This window comes from Acanthochromis polyacanthus, chromosome 3, assembly GCF_021347895.1.
Source record: "Acanthochromis polyacanthus isolate Apoly-LR-REF ecotype Palm Island chromosome 3, KAUST_Apoly_ChrSc, whole genome shotgun sequence".
Lineage (NCBI taxonomy): Eukaryota > Metazoa > Chordata > Actinopteri > Pomacentridae > Acanthochromis > Acanthochromis polyacanthus.
This window is the reverse complement of record NC_067115.1, coordinates 44,427,295-44,445,834: the sequence shown is the minus strand read 5'-3', so window position 1 is coordinate 44,445,834 and position 18,540 is coordinate 44,427,295. Positions and strand designations below refer to the sequence as shown.

The 18,540-nt window shown below is 39.8% G+C and overlaps 2 protein-coding genes across 4 annotated transcripts in view; both read right to left on the bottom strand.

Annotated features, from left to right (window-relative positions):
- Positions 1-2,511, bottom strand: part of kdm2aa (lysine (K)-specific demethylase 2Aa) — a 30,070-nt gene extending 27,559 nt beyond the window's left edge. The window contains exon 1 of one of the 3 annotated variants that reach the window (XM_051945423.1): positions 2,341-2,511. In XM_051945423.1, coding sequence (XP_051801383.1) covers positions 2,341-2,346 — 6 coding nt within the window. In that variant the 5' untranslated portion in view covers positions 2,347-2,511. Of the gene's footprint in view, positions 1-1,504; positions 2,134-2,340 lie in introns of those variants that run through there. The other 2 variants (XM_051945422.1, XM_051945424.1) reach the window with 2 other exon arrangements.
- Positions 2,512-4,259: 1,748 nt separating this feature from the next.
- Positions 4,260-16,342, bottom strand: stx3a (syntaxin 3a). Its single transcript, XM_051946006.1, has 10 exons — positions 16,282-16,342; positions 16,082-16,218; positions 15,892-15,991; positions 13,102-13,176; positions 11,140-11,210; positions 10,211-10,319; positions 10,043-10,116; positions 8,261-8,395; positions 6,506-6,616; positions 4,260-6,401 (listed from the first exon to the last, which is right to left on the bottom strand). The coding sequence occupies exons 1-10, from the start codon at positions 16,340-16,342 to the stop codon at positions 6,324-6,326; spliced, it is 951 nt and encodes a 316-aa protein (XP_051801966.1). The 3' UTR covers positions 4,260-6,323.
- Between the last annotated feature and the right edge of the window lie 2,198 nt (positions 16,343-18,540).

Below are 18,540 nucleotides of genomic sequence, written 5' to 3'. Positions count from 1 at the left end.
CGCAAAACAACGAATAAAGCAAAACACAAAACAACGAAAAAGAGAAAGAAAACGACAAAAACATGAGATGAACGACAAGTCAGGGTTCTCACCAGTCCATTTCAGCGTACCGCACCGTTATGCTGTCAGTGTAAAGGATTACGCTGTGATTAGGGCCGCTACGCTGTTATTTTGACAGATAACACCATGTGCGTTTGTTTTTATCGACTGGGTGCCTATCTAGGTTCATTTATGTCTCCCCACCTCAGCCGTACTTTCCTGTCGATTGACCCGTTCCCGTCTAAAATTAAGAGTCGCTTCCAATCTGGGGGTTACAATTAGCATGTCTCGGTTGTTTCTGTGATGCCATGTTTGGTGAATAGTGACCTGAATCATGAGCATTTGGAGCATCTGTGTGACACTCATTGGCTGACATCTGGGCCGGCCGCTCATGAGATTTAATGAAGGCTATTGCGCGTAGTGTCGGGCCGTCCCGACCTGCCGTTACACTGTAAAAAATCCTGGTTAGAACCCTGCAAGTCAGACAAAAGAACAAAAACAAGACAAAATATTACAAAAATGAGACACAAAACGACAAAAAATTTGACAAACAAGTTACAAAGCGACAAAAAATGGACAAACAACAAAAATGAGACAAAACAAAGCCATAAACCGACAAAAACAGCACACAGAACACCTCCAATCATCTGGACCATAAAGACACCGACAACAGAATCCTGTTCTTTGACTTCAGCTCAGTTCATCCTCAGAGACGAACAGAGGAAGTGCTCCTGCTCAGCCTGGATACCACCTCATGGATACAGGAGAAGATCATCAGAGACTCTCTAAACTGTTTAATCTGCTACCATCAGGGAAACGTTTCAGGAAGGACAGAAAGAACGATGAAAAGCTTCATTCCTCAGGTGGTCAGATTGTTGAATTGCTGCTGGTAGACGACGTCTCATCAGTTATTAGTGACAATAAAGATCTACTGGATCTGATTTGACATCCTGTCATTTATTATTAATAAGTGATTGGTTCCACCATAAATAATTACAGAATTTGTAAAGACATGATCATAATGAACAAAAAATTTTTTTTTTTTTTTTTACTTTTAATAAAAATCATTGTTGTGTGTTTGGGGTAATTTTCGAGTCATTTACGAAAAATTTCATGTCATTCTGGACTAATTTTCTGTAATTATGGATCGTTTTCAAGTCATTCTGGACAGGTCAGTATATAATTGTGGGACTTTTTGTATCATAGTTGACATTTTAGTGATATCCAGTCGCATTTTTCATTAAGAAGTGATTGTTTCCATAATAAATAATTATGGAACTTGTAAAGACATGATCATAATGAAAATAAAAAACATTTACTTTTTAACATTTAATAAAAATGTAGGTAAAATATATCCCATGGACGTCAAAAGTCCCTCAGTTATATACTGACCCTTATATATTTGTTTTTTCCACTTTAAAACGGCTCATTCTGGCCTGTAGTATGACAGGAGGGTTAAACTTACCAGCCTTTTGCTGTACCGTGGCTTGGAATCATCCATATCACTGGGAACCACAGATCTGTCCCACTAAAGCAGGTTTCTAACAACGTCCAGTCTGAATTTACATCCACCAGAAAACCTCCTTAAAGTGCACCGTAGCGCCGCAGAGCTTCATGTGACAGTAGATCCATAGCAAAGAGGCTGAAACCTGACATTTATGGTCTCTGCAGAGCATCTCCTCCAACATTACCCACTCCCAGCCCAAGTGTACTTTCTACACTCACTGACTTCACACTGGTTTCATAAAGTAGCGTAGGGTTTATATAGGAGGAACTCATGTACACAACGTTAAAACGGTCAAAGCAGTTCCATTTTCATAAAAACCATCTGAATACTCCAGCTTTGTTCCCTTCTTTCGTCCAAGTCGTGCCCAGCTACTGGGTTTGCTTTTGGGATGGCATCTTATGTGTACCCACGGGAAATGTGGCATAACCTCAAGTTGGATAATACCCAACTACAGTTATAAACTTCAGCTAAACTACGAGAAAAAGGCTGAACGTCGTCCTGCTACTAAAACTAGCCTCGTTCAAAGTTATTGCAGCCTCCGAACAGCCGCCATTTCCCATCCCATCACAAAACATCACTATGACCCGCCCTCAGAGGCGCTCTAGACCAATCACAGAGCGGTATTCACTGAACTACAGCACGTTGAAGATTTCTGAACTGCGATTAGACGAGAGCGAGACGGACAAGAGAAGAAGCCAATCACGCGCTGAGTCAATGCGCTAACCTGATATAACCAGTCATCAGTCACAAACAACCTGAATTACCCCAGAGAGGCCGCGGTTTGCCGTACTTACCCCCATAACCGCGGAGGTCTGACCGCCTTCAGATACCCGCAGTAATCCCAGGAGTGTGCGGTCCGCTGCGGTCTGCTTCCTACCGAACGATCACACCGGAGGGACACGTTTTCGAGCTCTCATCCCAACGAGGAAGAGCCAGCAGCTCCATAAAAGGAAGTGTACTCTGAAGAGCTTTTTCCTGACTGGCTGAAGCATGTTGCGTGGCTCCTGTGATTGGTGGCACAAGCCTGTCTGTCAAATACGTAAGGGCAGAGTACGGCGAGCGAGAGGACCGTGACGAAGTTTACGAACGAGAAATATGTCAGCGAAACAGGTAACAGGCAGGAAATATCTAAAAGAAAAAGATCTACAACAAAAGAGAACCGGTTCTTAATTCTACCAGGCTCTATCTGTCCTCTGAATGTCATCAATGTTAGTTTCTGTGTAGGCAGAAAACAAACGGCACTGTAAACATACTTCTGCTTTTGGAATTATCAGTAATCCAAAATATATATCAGATTGATATCGTTTTTCTCAACAAATGGACAAAACTGCAAAAGACGTGTTTCCTACGAGTAACAGCTTCTCCCCTTTCTCCTTCCTAATCTGCTAAAAAGAAAAAAAAAAAAAACCACAGGATTTAAATAAATTAGGCAGGAAAGGAAGGACACACACAATAAATTCTATATATAATTTGTTGTTTTTATATATAATCTATAAAAACCCAAATATAGAAAAAAATATCGATGTATTTTATATATAAAATAATAGTAATAATAATGTATCTATATATCTATCTATAAAATACATCGACCATATACATATATATAAAATATATCTAATATACATATATACACATATATATGTAAATATGCATATATATAATAAATAATAACAATATATCTAATATATGTAATGAATTATATATCTAATTCATTATTTATTTAATTTATAGTTTATTTAATTTATTATTTACATATAAACTGTAAAAGCCAAATAAAGAATAAAAATAACAAAAATAATATATATATATATATATATATATATATATATATATATATATACATATATATATATAAACAGTAATAATATATGTAATATATAAATATATTATATATATAATATATGTTATATGAAATTATAATTTATAATTAAATTATACTATATATACATGTATATGTGTGTATATATACAATACAATACAAAAACAAAGAAAAAATAGTAAAAACTATGTGTGTGTGTGTATGATATATGTCTATATCTATATCTGTATGTATGTATGTATGTATGTATACATATTAACACAATATAATTATAGAGAAAGCTAATGCTGTATTTGTGCAACAGTGGGTTTTGTAGGGTTAAACGTCACATCAGCAATAACTAAGAATTGATTAGCCAGTGCTGACATATTATTATACTATTATTATATTATTATTAATCTTGCCAGAGTACATCCCAGCCCCTTTGAGTCCACACTTTATACACATTTATTATTTTGTAATTAAGAGTTACTTAAAATTAAAAAGAGTTTTGCATCAGTTTGTTATTCTGTGTAGGCTCACTTCAGACTTTGGCTACCAGGAGAAGATCACAAAGTACACAAATACATATGTGTGTATATATAGTAAAGCATGAGCCACATTTTAGTCTTCAGAAAGCTACAGTGGCCTCAGATAAATGTGAGTATGGAAGAGAAGGTTGGCATGGCAGTAGTTTCATCATTAGCTCACGCTGACAGTGGAGCTGCTTGTTTTGGTAGAGCTACAGCGAGGAGGCATTATTTATCAAAGACTAACCAGAATGAAGCCGTGACATTAAAGAAGAACAAGTGTACTTCTACAGGACAGGGTGAGAAGCACACACACACATTTTAAAAATAGATTAAACTGTTGTCATAAATACACCAACAAAGCAGGAAAACACCCAAGACAGTGTCAGTGTAACCAAAGAAAGCAGTTTATTTCTACTTCTAATCTAACAAATATAAAACATCTGCTTTGGTCGTACAGAGTCTGTTATCGATCATTTTTAAACTCCTACATATGGATTTTGAAGTGACTTTCTTTCATTAATAAATTGTAAAAATGATTAGAATAAAGGCCCGCTGCAGACTCATAGCTGGAGTTTATCCTCAACGTGATATTAGCCGTGATCTTAGATGCAGTCAATAGCATAAGTATTGGCACAGTAGTATGGTTCCACATTACAACACACACACACATACAAAAGAGCAACAACAGCTGTCTCAATACTTACGATACTGACTTCATAAATGGGAATCAGAATGGGCGGTCGCTGCAGATCCTTACTAATGCTTTTAAGTATTTTAACCATCTGAGACAGCAGCTCATGAGCCAGTAAATTCTCTTTAAAATGTATTAAAAAAATCCTCTTTGACAGCCTGCTAAGGAAGCATCAAACCTTTGGTGATGTAAAAGTGGACAACAATGCACATTAAAGTAAATTAAACACTCTGCTATTCTGCTTTCCTAGTCAAAGAATTAAAATGTTCTGGTTACCCTTCATCTAGTGATGCAAACTTTCCATCTTCTCACTGCAGATTTCTAAAATAAACACTCCACACCAGCACTAATGGACACGCTCTGCAGCTACAGCCAAACATGTTCACACAAACGGTAAAAACACAGAGCCAGAAATGAAAGACGGCGTTCCCAAACCATCCAGTAGAACAGCTGCACAACACACTAAACCAGGGTGTCCACCATGAGGCCCGTGGTCCAAAAGTGGTCCTCCAGAGGGTCCAATCAAAGTGTAAAAATTACAGAGAAGACATTAACTGCAGATTGTAAATTAGTAAAACTATAAATTTAAAATCATTTCTAGACCATGACAAGTTGTTTGGATCAGAAAGTAAAATACTAGATTGTTCTTTGTTCTTTTGTCGTTTTGTGTCTCATTTCAGTAATATTTTGTCTGTTTTTGTCTTTTTTGTCTGACTTTATTCTTATGTTTTTGTCGTTTTGTGTTTCCTTTTGTCTCGCTTGTATTTTTGGTCTTATTTTGTCATGTCGTGTTTTGCTTTAATCGTTGTTTTTCGTGCCGTTTTGTGTTTTTGGTCTTATTTTTGTCATTCATCCATTTTTTTGTTGCTTTGTAACTTCTTTGTGAAATTTTTGTTTTATTTTGTGTCGTTTATCTCATTTATTCACTATATTTTGTCTTGTTACCTCTGCCAGGAGGTTATGTAATCACCGGAGTTTGTCCGTTTGTCCGTTTGTCTGTTTGTCTGTTAACAGCAGACACCTGGCGGCCATCTCTCCAATTATACAGAGTCCTTCAAAAAAATCCTGGATCCAGACGGTGATCCGGATCACCTCCAAAATCTAATCGATTCTTACTCTTGCTCTTCCTGACATCCTGTAAAAATTTGGTGAAAATCCGTCCATGACTGTTTGAGTTATGCTGTTAACAGACAGACAGACAGACAGACAGATGGCCTGGCGGAGGTATGCGCTCTCCGAGTGCTTTTCTAGTTTTTATTGTTTTTAGTCCTTTTTTATGTGACTCTTGTCGTTCTGATCGTACAGTAAAACTGGTCCACTGCAGATCAAACTGGGCTGAATGTGGAACCTGGACTAGAATGACTTGGACTCTCCTGGACTACATCATACACATTTATAAATCTTTAAATGCTGATATTATTACGTGCTGAACTAAACTGCCTGTTTTATCTACCTCCTCCTCCTCACACTGAATGGCTGTTCATGGATGTGATTTAAATCAGTAGGAGTCAGATTAATTAAACCTGACATATTTCTCTTCAGACATGTCCAAACAGAAAGCAAGACGTTCTTCAGAAGTCACTTCTCTTTGATAATAACCGTAGTAGTCCAGCAACTGCAGTGAAAGTGAATTTAAATCTGGAGAAGCCTGATTAGGTTGTCGTGATCTGTTGTAAAATACTGGTGAACAAATGCAGCGTTTCCTCTTTGAATGGCAGTAAACTGACAGCAGCTCTGCTCCTCGTTCAGGCGGTTCTACTTGATGAAGCTGTAGACAAACGATCCGAGGACCAGGGCCAGGATGACGCAGCAGCAGAAGATCATCATTTGTTTCTGGAGGAGACGGGGTTACACAGACACATTAACCAGCTTCACGTTCACACAACTCCTGATCAACGTTCCACAGAAGAATTCGTTCTCCGTCCGTCACCACTCACCCTGCGGGCCTCCTGCTGGTACTTTGCTGCCTTCTTGGTGTCGGCCACCGCCCTCTCTACGAACCCCACCGACTGGTCCATGTTGCTCTCAATTCTGTCGATCATTCCCCCCTAGACAGGAAGAGATGACGTGAGAATCCACAGGAAGACATAAAGAGGCACACATCTGTTCATGAAATCGTCCTCCTGCATCAGGGCTGTCCACCATGAGGCCCGTGGTCCAAAAGTGGTCCTCCAGAGGGTCCAATCCGGTCCTCAAAGTGTAAAAATTACAGAGAAGACATTAACTGCAGATTGTAAATTAGTAAAACTATAAATTTAAAATCATTTCTAGACCATGACAAGTTGTTTGGATCAGAAAGTAAAATACTGGATTGTTTATTGTTCTTTGTTCTTTTTTGTTTTGTGTCCGATTTTTGTAACATTTTGTGTGTTTTTGTTGCTTTTTGTCTGATTTTTGTCTCATATTTTTGTTGTTTTGTGTTTCCTTTTTGTCTCGTTTGTGGTTTTTGTCTTATTTGTGTCATTTTGTGTTTTGTTTTATTCATGTTTATTGTTTTTGTCGCTTCGTGTTTCCTTCTCATCTCATTTTTGTCGTTGTCCATTTTTTGTAAAATATTTTGCTTTGTAACATTTTTGTCGAGTTTTTTGTCTGTTTTGTTTTGTTTTGTTCCATGATCTTTGTCCAAATTTTTTTGACGTTTTGTGTTTCCTTTTTTGTCTCGCCTATGATTTTTGTCTTGCTTTTGTCATTTTGTGTTTTCCTTTATTTGTTGTTTTGTGTGTCGTTTTTGTCATTTGATGTTTTTTTGCCTCATCCGGTCTCAGTCCTTTGTCCATTTTTTTGTTGCTTCGTAGCTTTTTTGTCTGTTTCTTTGTTTAGTTTCGTGTCGTTTGTCGATTTTTTCTCATTTTCTGTCCTGTTTTTGTTGCTTTTTGTCTGACTTTTGTCTCATGTTTTTGTTGTTTTGTTTCTCGTTTTTGTCACTGTGTTTCCTTTTTGTCTCGCTTCTATTTTTTTGTCTTATTTTTGTCATGTCGTGTTTTGTGTGCCATTTTGTGTTTTTTGTCTCATTTTTGTCGTCTATCCATTTTTCTGTCTCTTTGTAACTTCTTTGCATAATTTTTTTGTCTTTTTTATGTTTTGCTTCGTGTCGTTTCTCAAATTTTTTGTCGTTTTGTTTCTCATTTTTGTTGTTTTGTGTTTCTTTTTTGTCTTGTTTGTGGCTCTTGTCTTATTGTTGTCATTTTGTGTTTTGCTTCATTTGTTGTTCTGTGCGCCATTTTTGTTGTTTTGTGTTTTATTTTCTCATTTTTGTCGTTTATCCATTTTTTGTGGCTTTGTAAGTTTTTTGTGTCTTTTTTGTTATGTTTTGTGTCGTTTGTCAGTTTTTTTGTCCTTTAGTGTCTCGTTTTGGACACCCCTGGTCTACATGTTAAGGCTCTTGGCTGTGTTTTTACTAACTTTCCATTGGATTATGGGAATGTGTCGCGTTGTGTACAGGACAGGCGGTTAGCGTCTAGCTCCTGCCTGTATTTGATCAAATATCTGATCAGTTTTATCATTTCCTGTACCGTGTGAAGCGCTGATGGAACTGTGCTGCTGTACTGAACAACCATCCACTGAAAACGAGGCTAGTTCCCCCTTTGGCTCTTAGATTCTACCGTTATTGCAATCATCAAGCTAGTTAATGCCGGATGTGAGGTTGTTTCGCTGTTTGTTTGTTTCATCTTTGGCTGTGGTTGTGGCTCTACCTGGTTCTCAACCAGCATGGCGATATCCACAAACATGTCGTGAAGCTCTTTTATGCTGCTTTCCAGCCTCATGATGTCTTTGTGACGAGCCTCGATCTCATTCAGGGCCTGCTGGTTGATCTTGGAGTCCATTATCTGGAGAGAAAGAAGGACAGAAACAAGACGAGGGAAGCAGACAGATCAGAATATGTTACAAAGAGAAAAAAACATCCAAACCAGAAGGCCAGGGAAAAAGTAATGTGTGACAACAGGCTCAGTTAAGTCTCTTCCTACTTCTTCCAGCAGCAAAATGACCAAGGTCAGTCCTTTACTCCAACATAGACCCATCTACCACACTAAAACCACTGACAGGAGAAGTGATTCACATCGGTAGTGACCGAGGAACACAGCAAAGAACCAGAGCCTCCAAACTCTCCATATCTGTCTGGGATCAAGCATCCACAGGGTGTAGAGGAGCAGAGACGGATCCACAGAGGACCAAACCTGAACCTACAGGACCCAAAACATCTGCTGTCCCAGTGCTGGACATCACAGGAGACCCAGAGGTCCTGAATCCACGCCCTGATGCCTGTTCTGACGGCACCACGAGGATTTACACAATGTTAGGGAGATCGTTTTAGATCAGAGTGTCTAACTATTCTAGTCCAGATCCCACATTCAGCCCAGCTTGATCTTGTAGTATCTGATCTGAGATATATGCTGCTTATGAGAACAGAATGTGTTCTTCTGCTGAAGGAAGTCACTGCTGGGATTAGATCGGGAGTCATTCTGTTCAGGTCATGATAAGTGTTCTTTGGGGCCCTAATGGCTCTTTGGGGCCTTAAAGATAGCGGGTTGATCTGTAGGGTCTTGTTCCTGATGTCTTCTAATTAGGAAACACATGTTGTGACCTCATACCTGTCCAAAACATATAAATATGATGTCTGCTTGCTGTTCAGGGAGGTTCATACTGGCTCTGAATGATCCCAGGCAGACCCCTGATCAGATAATAATAAAATCATTATACTAAGCAAGTCAGTGTTCACGGACGTTTTCTTCAACATCAGCACATCCTCGAGGTCGAAGAGAAACCACGACAATCTCAGTGGACCAGTTTTACTGAATGATCACACCGACAGAAATCAGATCAAAAAAGACAAAAAAACCCAACAACAACCAGACAAAATGTTGCCAAAATGAGACACAAAACATCAAAACAAATGAGACAAATGACACGAAATAAAACACAAAAAGAGACAAAATATCACAAGTTACAAAGCAACAAAAACGGATAAACGACAAAAACGAGACAAAAAACACACAGACATACAAAACCATGAATAAAGACAAACACAAAGTGACAAAAATAAGACAAAAACACAAGCAAGACAAAAAGAAACACAAAATGACAAAACGAGACAAACGACAAAAGTCAGACAAAAAATCGCAAAACAAGATAAAATATGACAAAAATGAGACATAAAACAACAAACATTTGATAAACATGAAACAAAATAAAAAATTTGACAAAAAAATCAACAAAGAAGTTACAAAGAAACAAAAAAAGGACAAAAACAAGGCCAAAAGGAAACTAGAATGAGTTTGATTTAGATTTAGTCTCTAAAATGAGCCAACATTTGTCAGACTAAGGCACTTAAAAACCAGAAGATGTTTAATTTCTACCATGTTAGACCAGGAATAGGAGGAAATGTGTCCTTCTGATGGATTAACAGGCTGATGGTTCCAGCTTTGGTCGTGTTATTTTTCATTTTGTGCTACTTCGTGGCATAGCCTCAGTCTTACCCCGGCGGTGAACACGGCAGCGTTTCCTCCCTCCAGCATCTCTTCCAGCTCCTCGTCAGTCGTGGCTTTCCCCGCTACAACACACAGAGGACGGTTACCCACATGTTTAAACATCTGGTAGCGGCAGAAACACCATGAAGCCTCTAGTTCCAATCAGCTGGAACTCACTGATCTCCAGCTGTCGGGCGATTCGTCCTTTGCTCTTATCTCGAAAGTCGACCTGAGCCTCGTTGTACTTCGTCATCACCTCCACGAACTTCTTGGCCAGAATGGCATGCTGTGGAAATAAACATAATGCACATTAATACGTGAGGAACAGTGAGTTTTATTAAAGTAATTAGCAGTTACATGGAGCTGAAACGTGCTGCCATGGCTTAACCTGCATTTTATACGGTACGTTTACGGGTACGGTGGGTCAGCACACAACTGCAGGACTTCCTGTATCATGGTCGACATTTTTACTGTTTTCAGGCCTAAAACCAACATGGCTGAATGTAACCAAACACCACATGGCATTTCAGAGAAAGATTCTTCTAAATATTATATATACAATTGAGTGAAATTGAAATTGAAAATTATTTTGAAAGATATTGTAATAAACTTAATTTTCTTGTCATTTAGGACAGATTTCATGTCATTCTAGATGAATCTTCTGTAATTTTCAACAATTTTCTTGTTGTTTTGGATAATTTGAGTAATTTTAGACAATTTCAGGTCATTCTGGACTAATTTTCTGTAATTATGGATCATTTTCAGGTCATTTTCTGAAGGGGTCAGTATACAATTGTGGGACTTTCTGTATCATAGTTGATATTTTAGTGATATCCAGTCATTTTTTATTAATAATGATTGTTTCTGTAATAAATAATTATGGAATTTGTTTAGACATGATCATAATGAAGATAAAAACATTAGTTTTTACTTTTAATAAAATTGTGTGCAGATGTATCCCATGGACTTCAACAGTCCCTCAGTTCCAGACTGACCCTGGTACAGATAATGTTAAGTAGACATGCATTTTGAAGAAAAATGACTTCAATAAAGTATGTTTTTGCACAGGAAATCTTTCTGCTTTCCGCTGAAGTGGAATGTCTGACCTGTGACTTTCGTATCCGGAGGTCAGCTGAGGCTCTCTCATCTGTGTTTGACTCCAGCTGTCGTTCAATACCTGATAAATACACGACAGAGAAGACGATAAACCAGGAGAGACCAACTCATCTTAGTCCAGGTTCCACATCCAGTCCAGTCTGATCTCCAGTAAAACCAGTAAAACCACAGCATAATAAGCTCTAAATAACCACAACTCCTGATGGTTCCTCTGGTTTAGAGCAAAAATGTTCACATTTAAGGAATTATCTTTTTACTAAACATCATGAACAACCTTTAATAAGTTCAGTTTCATCAGCGTTCATCCTCAGTTTATCATTTCCACATCACAACTTCCAGATCAGAGAGTGTCTACAAAGGAACACAACATTTAGTCACCTGGAACTGAACCAGAGAGGATTTACTGGAGGATCACAACCACAAAAGAAGACAAAAAAAAAGACCAAAAACAAGACGAAGTATTACAAAAATCAGACACAAAACAAAAAGAGACAAAAATTTGATAAATGTTACAAAGCGACAAAAAAATTGACAAAAACTAAACAAAGAAATCAGACAAACGAGGCAAAGAATGACAAAAAAAGACACAAAACGACAAAAAACAGAACAAAAACTAGAAAAGCACTCGGAGAGCGCATACCTCCGCCATGCCGTTTGTCTGTCTGTGTGTGTGTGTGTGTGTGTGTGTGTGTGTGTGTGTGTCTGTTTGTCTGTTAACAGCATAACTCAAAAAGTCATGGACAGATTTTCACCAAATTTTTACAGGATGTCCAGAAGAGCACGAGTAAGAATCGATTAGATTTTGGAGGTGATCCGAATCACCGTCTGGATCCAGGAATTTTTTGAAGGTCGAAGGACAATTGAGAGATGGCCGCCAGGCAGCCAGGCAGCCACAAGTAAGAATCAGAGAGCTTCAAAAAATTCCTGGATCCAGACGGTGATTCGGATCACCTCCAAAATCTAATCGATTCTTACTCGTGCTCTTCTGGACATCCTGTAAAAATTTGGTGAAAATCTGTCCATGACTTTTTGAGTTATGCTGTTAACAGACAAACAGACACACACACACACACACACACACACACACACAGACGGACAGACAAACAAACTCCGGTGATTACATAACCTCCTGGCGGAGGTAATGAGACAGAAAACACAAAACAACAAATAAAATAAAAAACAAAACAATATATCACAAAAATGAGACTGGCACAAAACAAATAAAAAAATTAGTGTCAAACAATGGACACAAGTGAGAAAAAATGTCAAAAAGGAACAAAATCAAAAAAATCACAAAAAAGACAAGTGAGACAAAAAAGAAACACAAAATGGCAAAAACGAGAAACAAAACAACAAAAGAACAAAGAACAATCTGGTATTTTACTTTCTGATCCAAACAACTTGTCATGGTCTAGAAATGATTTTAAATTTATAGTTTTACTAATTTACAATCTGCAGTTAATGTCTTCTCTGTAATTTTTACACTTTGAGGGCCGGATTGGACCCTCTGGAGGACCACTTTTGGACCACGGGCCTCATGGTGGACACCCCTATGAAGTAAAGTTTCTGCCAACAGGTACTTTTCCAGAAACACAGATGCTTCATATATAAACACAACAAATCAGACAATATTTTAATCATATTTTCTGGTCAAGCAGGATGTTTGTGATGTGTTGCTAAGCGGTAACCAGGTAGAAGTGGTACAGTTCATCTACACGTCTGTAATTTAACACGTTTACCAGTAATTCAGTTACACTCAAGTGTCACAAAGTTTCCATATATGATTCCTAAAAGCCTCTGACGACACCACAGTAAAAAGGAAGTACTCACAGATACCTGAAACACTTCAGACCACTCCTTATTCCTAATTTATCACGTTTATTTTCTATGTTCAGCTGAAACATACCAGCAAAAAAAAGCAAGAATGAAAAGTTAAAAGAACAAATACTCACTTTTAAGCTTATTTCTTGCATTGTTGGCTGATTTTTTGATCTCGTTGGTGAGGGCTTCTACATCGTCCTGAGTTTCTGAAGAAATAGAGAAAAACAGAAAGAACAGAAACGAGTCAGAGATGGTAGAACAGAGGAGAAGTCATTCTAGTCCAGGTTCCACATTCAGCCCAGTTTGATCTCCAGAGGACCAGTTTTACTGTACGACCAGAACGACTGAAGTCAGATAAAAAAAAGACAAAAAACAACAAAATCAAAGACAAAATGTTACAAAAATGAGACACAAAACGTCAAAAAAATAAGACAAACAACACAAAATAAAACAAATAGAGACAAAACATTAAACAAGTTACAAAGCAACAAAAAAATGGACAAACGACAAAAATGAGACAAAAAACACAAAATGGCACACAAAACAAGGAATAAAACAAAACACAACATGACAAAAATGAGACAAAAAACACAAGCAAGACAAAGAGGAAACACAAAACGACAAAAACAAGAAACAAAACAACAAAAATCAGACAAAAGACAAAAAACTACAAAAACAAGACAAAATAATAAAAAATGGGACAAATGACACAAAACAAAAAGATAAAACCTTTACAAAAAACGTTACAAAGTGTCAAAAAATGGGCACAAGTGAGACAAATAACGGTAAGAAAGTAACAAAACGACAAAACAATTAGACAAATGCCACGAAACAAAACAAAAAGTTTGATGAAAAAGTTACAAAGCAACAAAAAATGGAAAAATGACAAAAATAAGACAAAAACACAAACGACAAAAACGGCACACAAAACAATGAATAAAGCAAAACACAAAATGACAAAAATAAGACAAAAACCACAAACGAGACAAAAAGGAAACACAAAAAAAGAAACAAAATGACTAAAACAAGAGATGAAAGTCAGACAAAAAAAGACAAAAAACAACAAAATATTACAAAAATAAGACACAAAACAACAAAAGAACAAAGAACAATCTGGTATTTTACTTTCTGATCCAAACAACTTGTCATGGTCTAGAAATGATTTTAAATTTATAGTTTTACTAATTAACAATCTGCAGTTAATGTCTTCTCTGTAATTTTTACACTTTGAGGACCGGATTGGACCCTCTGGAGGACCACTTTTGGACCACGGGCCTCATGGTGGACCCTCTGGAGGACCACTTTTGGACCACGGGCCTCATGGTGGACCCTCTGGAGGACCACTTTTGGATCACGGGCCTCATGGTGGACCCTCTGAAGGACCACTTTGGATCACGGGCCTCATGTTGGACCCTCTGGAGGACCGCTTTTGGATCACGGGCCTCATGGTGGACCCTCTGAAGGACCACTTTTGGATCACGGGCCTCATGGTGGACCCTCTGGAGGACCGCTTTTGGATCACGGGCCTCATGGTGGACCCTCTGAAGGACCGCTTTTGGATCACGGGCCTCATGGTGGACCCTCTGGAGGACCGCTTTTGGACCACGGGCCTCATGGTGGACCCTCTGAAGGACCGCTTTTGGATCACGGGCCTCATGGTGGACCCTCTGAAGGACCGCTTTTGGACCACGGGCCTCATGGTGGACCCTCTGAAGGACCGCTTTTGGATCACGGGCCTCATGGTGGACCCTCTGGAGGACCGCTTTTGGATCACGGGCCTCATGGTGGACCCTCTGGAGGACCGCTTTTGGATCACGGGCCTCATGGTGGACCCTCTGAAGGACCGCTTTTGGATCACGGGCCTCATGGTGGACCCTCTGGAGGACCACTTTTGGACCACGGGCCTCATGGTGGACCCTCTGAAGGACCACTTTTGGATCACGGGCCTCATGGTGGACCCTGTGGAGGACCACTTTTGGACCACGGGCCTCATGGTGGACCCTGTGGAGGACCGCTTTTGGATCACGGGCCTCATGGTGGACCCTCTGGAGGACCGCTTTTGGACCACGGGCCTCATGGTGGACCCTCTGGAGGACCACTTTTGGATCACGGGCCTCATGGTGGACCCTCTGGAGGACCGCTTTTGGACCACGGGCCTCATGGTGGACCCTCTGGAGGACCACTTTTGGACCACGGGCCTCATGGTGGACCCTCTGGAGGACCGCTTTTGGATCACGGGCCTCATGGTGGACCCTCTGGAGGACCGCTTTTGGACCACGGGCCTCATGGTGGACCCTCTGGAGGACCGCTTTTGGCCCACGGGCCTCATGGTGGACCCTGTGGAGGACCGCTTTTGGATCACGGGCCTCATGGTGGACCCTGTGGAGGACCGCTTTTGGATCACGGGCCTCATGGTGGACCCTCTGGAGGACCGCTTTTGGATCACGGGCCTCATGGTGGACCCTCTGGAGGACCGCTTTTGGACCACGGGCCTCATGGTGGACCCTGTGGAGGACCGCTTTTGGATCACGGGCCTCATGGTGGACCCTGTGGAGGACCGCTTTTGGATCACGGGCCTCATGGTGGACCCTCTGGAGGACCGCTTTTGGACCACGGGCCTCATGGTGGACCCTCTGGAGGACCACTTTTGGATCACGGGCCTCATGGTGGACCCTCTGGAGGACCGCTTTTGGACCACGGGCCTCATGGTGGACCCTCTGGAGGACCACTTTTGGATCACGGGCCTCATGGTGGACCCTCTGGAGGACCGCTTTTGGACCACGGGCCTCATGGTGGACCCTCTGGAGGACCGCTTTTGGACCACGGGCCTCATGGTGGACCCTGTGGAGGACCGCTTTTGGCCCACGGGCCTCATGGTGGACACCCCTGGTAAAGCTGTGAGTGTGTGTGGGCTGACTTACTCTGCTCTGATGTGGGCGCTGACAAAATGGTGGAGTAGAGTTTTTTGATTTCTGTGACGCTCTCATCAATCTTGTCGATGCTGGTGCGGATGTCTTCAATCTGAAACACACGCACACGTATGCACAGTTCTTAGAGCAGAAACACACCGGGGTTCAGAAACGTGCAGGTAAATGGACACAGAGTGAACACCTGTGCGAAGAAATCATCCATGAAGGCTTCGCCCTCCACAGGAACCTGAATGTCATCTCCTCCTCCGGCGTCACTCTTCTGTTCAATGACGACATTCAGACATAAAACAAAACAACCCACAGGCTTTAAACACGCAGCTGTTCGTGGTTGTGTTCATGAACTGAAGCTGAAACGTGTGTTAAGGTGAGTTGTGGAGCTACAGGTGTCTGTGAGGACCAGCAGGTATCTCACCTCCTTCAGCTGCGCCAGGCGGTCCTTCATCTTCACAAGTTTGTCCGAAACTAATAACTAGACTAAATAACTAGACAGACAGATTAAATAAGGCCAAGCTCCCAGGTCTCGGTGAACTTCTCCAGCCTACAGAGCTAATTAAAATGTCCTCCTGATGAGTCCAGAGGAGCCGGTTGAGTCCTTCAGAGAGTCCAGGAGATGCGGTGCTGGAGCCAGGATGGAGGTGTGTTCAAACCGGGAATAATTCATACATAAAGAGAGGATCTGGGCTGTTTGGATGGTTCTCTGTGAGCTAACCTGGAGTCACACTAAGCCTCTCTCCTTAGAGCGGATTAGGACCAAATCCCTCCTCCTCCTCTTCCTCCTCCTCCTCTTCCTCAGCCGGTGGAGCTGCAGGTTCATGACCAGGCTGGACGTACAACCAGGAATAGACAAGCTCTTATTTTTAATTATAGGTCAATCTACAACTGAGGGACTATTAATATAATAAAATAATAACAAGTATGACCTGAAAATGGTCCATAATTACAGAAAATTAGTCCAGAATGACCTGAAAATGATCCATAATTACAGAAAATTAGTCCAGAATGACCTGAAAATGATCCAAAATGACTCAAAAATGGTCCAAAATTACTTGAAAATTGTCCAGAAATGACTCCAAACTTGTTCAAAATGACTCGAAAACTATCCATAATTACAGAAAATTAGCTTAGAATGACATGAAATTTGTCCTAAATGAGTCAAAAATTATCTCAAAGACACAAAAATGATCCAAAATGATGAGAAAAGATTCAAGCTGACATAAAGCTTGTTGAAAATGACTCAAAAATCATCCAAAATGACTCAAAAATTGTCCAGAATGAATTGAAAATGATCCTAAAATACCTGAAAATTAGTTCAGATTGACAAGAAATTTGTCCTAAAATACTTGAAAATGATCTGGGTCAATCAATGGAGAGACTTTTTGGGATATATCTGCAAACATTTTTTTTTTTTAAAAAAGTAAAAACTAATTTCTTTTATATTCATTATGATCATGTCTTTACAAATTCCATAGTTATTTATTATGGAAACAATCACTTATTAATAAAAATGACTGGATATCACTAAAATGTCAACTAAATAACGTCTGAATTTAAGACCAACCACCTTCTAATGAGCTAAACAATAATAAAATGAGCTGATTCACAAATAGTTTGGATTGTGTTCTTTTATTAAGTTTAGACAATCATGACAGATATTTCTGTTTTGGCAAAATATCCCATTTTATGTGGAAAATAACAAATTAAATCCCTTCCCAAGTTCCCCGTTCCAAAAGCTCCTCTCCAGGAAGTGTGTTGATTCCAGATCACATGACCTGCTCCACATGATGTCATTTCCTCCTGAAGAAAAGACTGGAAGACTCCAAGGCTTTCTGACTTATTTAATGTAAAGTAGTCAACAGGTTTACTGCAATATCTTTAGAATTACTTTACATTTAACTCAGCTGTACATCTAATATTTTAGAAAGAGCCTTTCTCTAAATTCCTTGTGGTGTTTGGTTAGATCTGAAAACAGGATCTCTGTTACACTACAGAGAGTGTTCTGGTTTGATTCTACGGTTTTTATTTTATCTGTTCAGTCCCGTGTCTCTTCATTCACTACCGTGTTCCAAATTACACCTCATGTGAGCTTACTCCAGAAGACGTTTTAAGATGATGTTAAGCAGGAGATGGAGAAGACGTGGTGAGAAGAAACATCAGCTCTAAACCACATCAGAGAAAACAACACCCACCCAGTCACAGCTAGGATTTAATCCACTAATGTTTTATGAGCGTTATTTCTGTTGTTACTGAAAGCGTTTCCAGAAAGCACCAGTACTTTGTGCACATGTTCAGTCAGAGGTGAGGGATGGGTTCATATTACTGATGATGTATTTAAAATACTGGAAAGACTTTTGATGAACAATGCCGTTATTGAATGAATGTAGCTTCAGGTTGTTGTGTGTGTGTTGTTTTGTTCTGAGGTACAATGATAAACCTTCAGAACAGAACAACATCAGTTACCTGCTACCCTTTAATGCTTCCCTCCTGGATACTTTCTATGGCTTACAGGGATCTTTTACTGCAGTTAGCTACTGTTTTTATAATATTACACAGATGACAGAAGGCCGTCCTACAGACTTGTTTTTATGTTTGTTGAAGGACATATCTGATCAAAATATCCATCCATCCATTGTCGATACACCG

Coding starts and splice junctions, on each gene's coding strand:
- stx3a (XM_051946006.1), bottom strand. CDS start 16,342: ATGAAGGACCGCCTGGCGCAGCTGAAGGAGGTGAGATACCTGCTGGTC. Junction 15,992..16,081: donor TGGATGATTTCTTCGCACAG/GTGTTCACTCTG, acceptor CGTGTGTTTCAG/ATTGAAGACATCCGCACCAG. Junction 8,396..10,042: donor CTGCCGTGTTCACCGCCGGG/GTAAGACTGAGG, acceptor CTTTCTCTCCAG/ATAATGGACTCCAAGATCAA.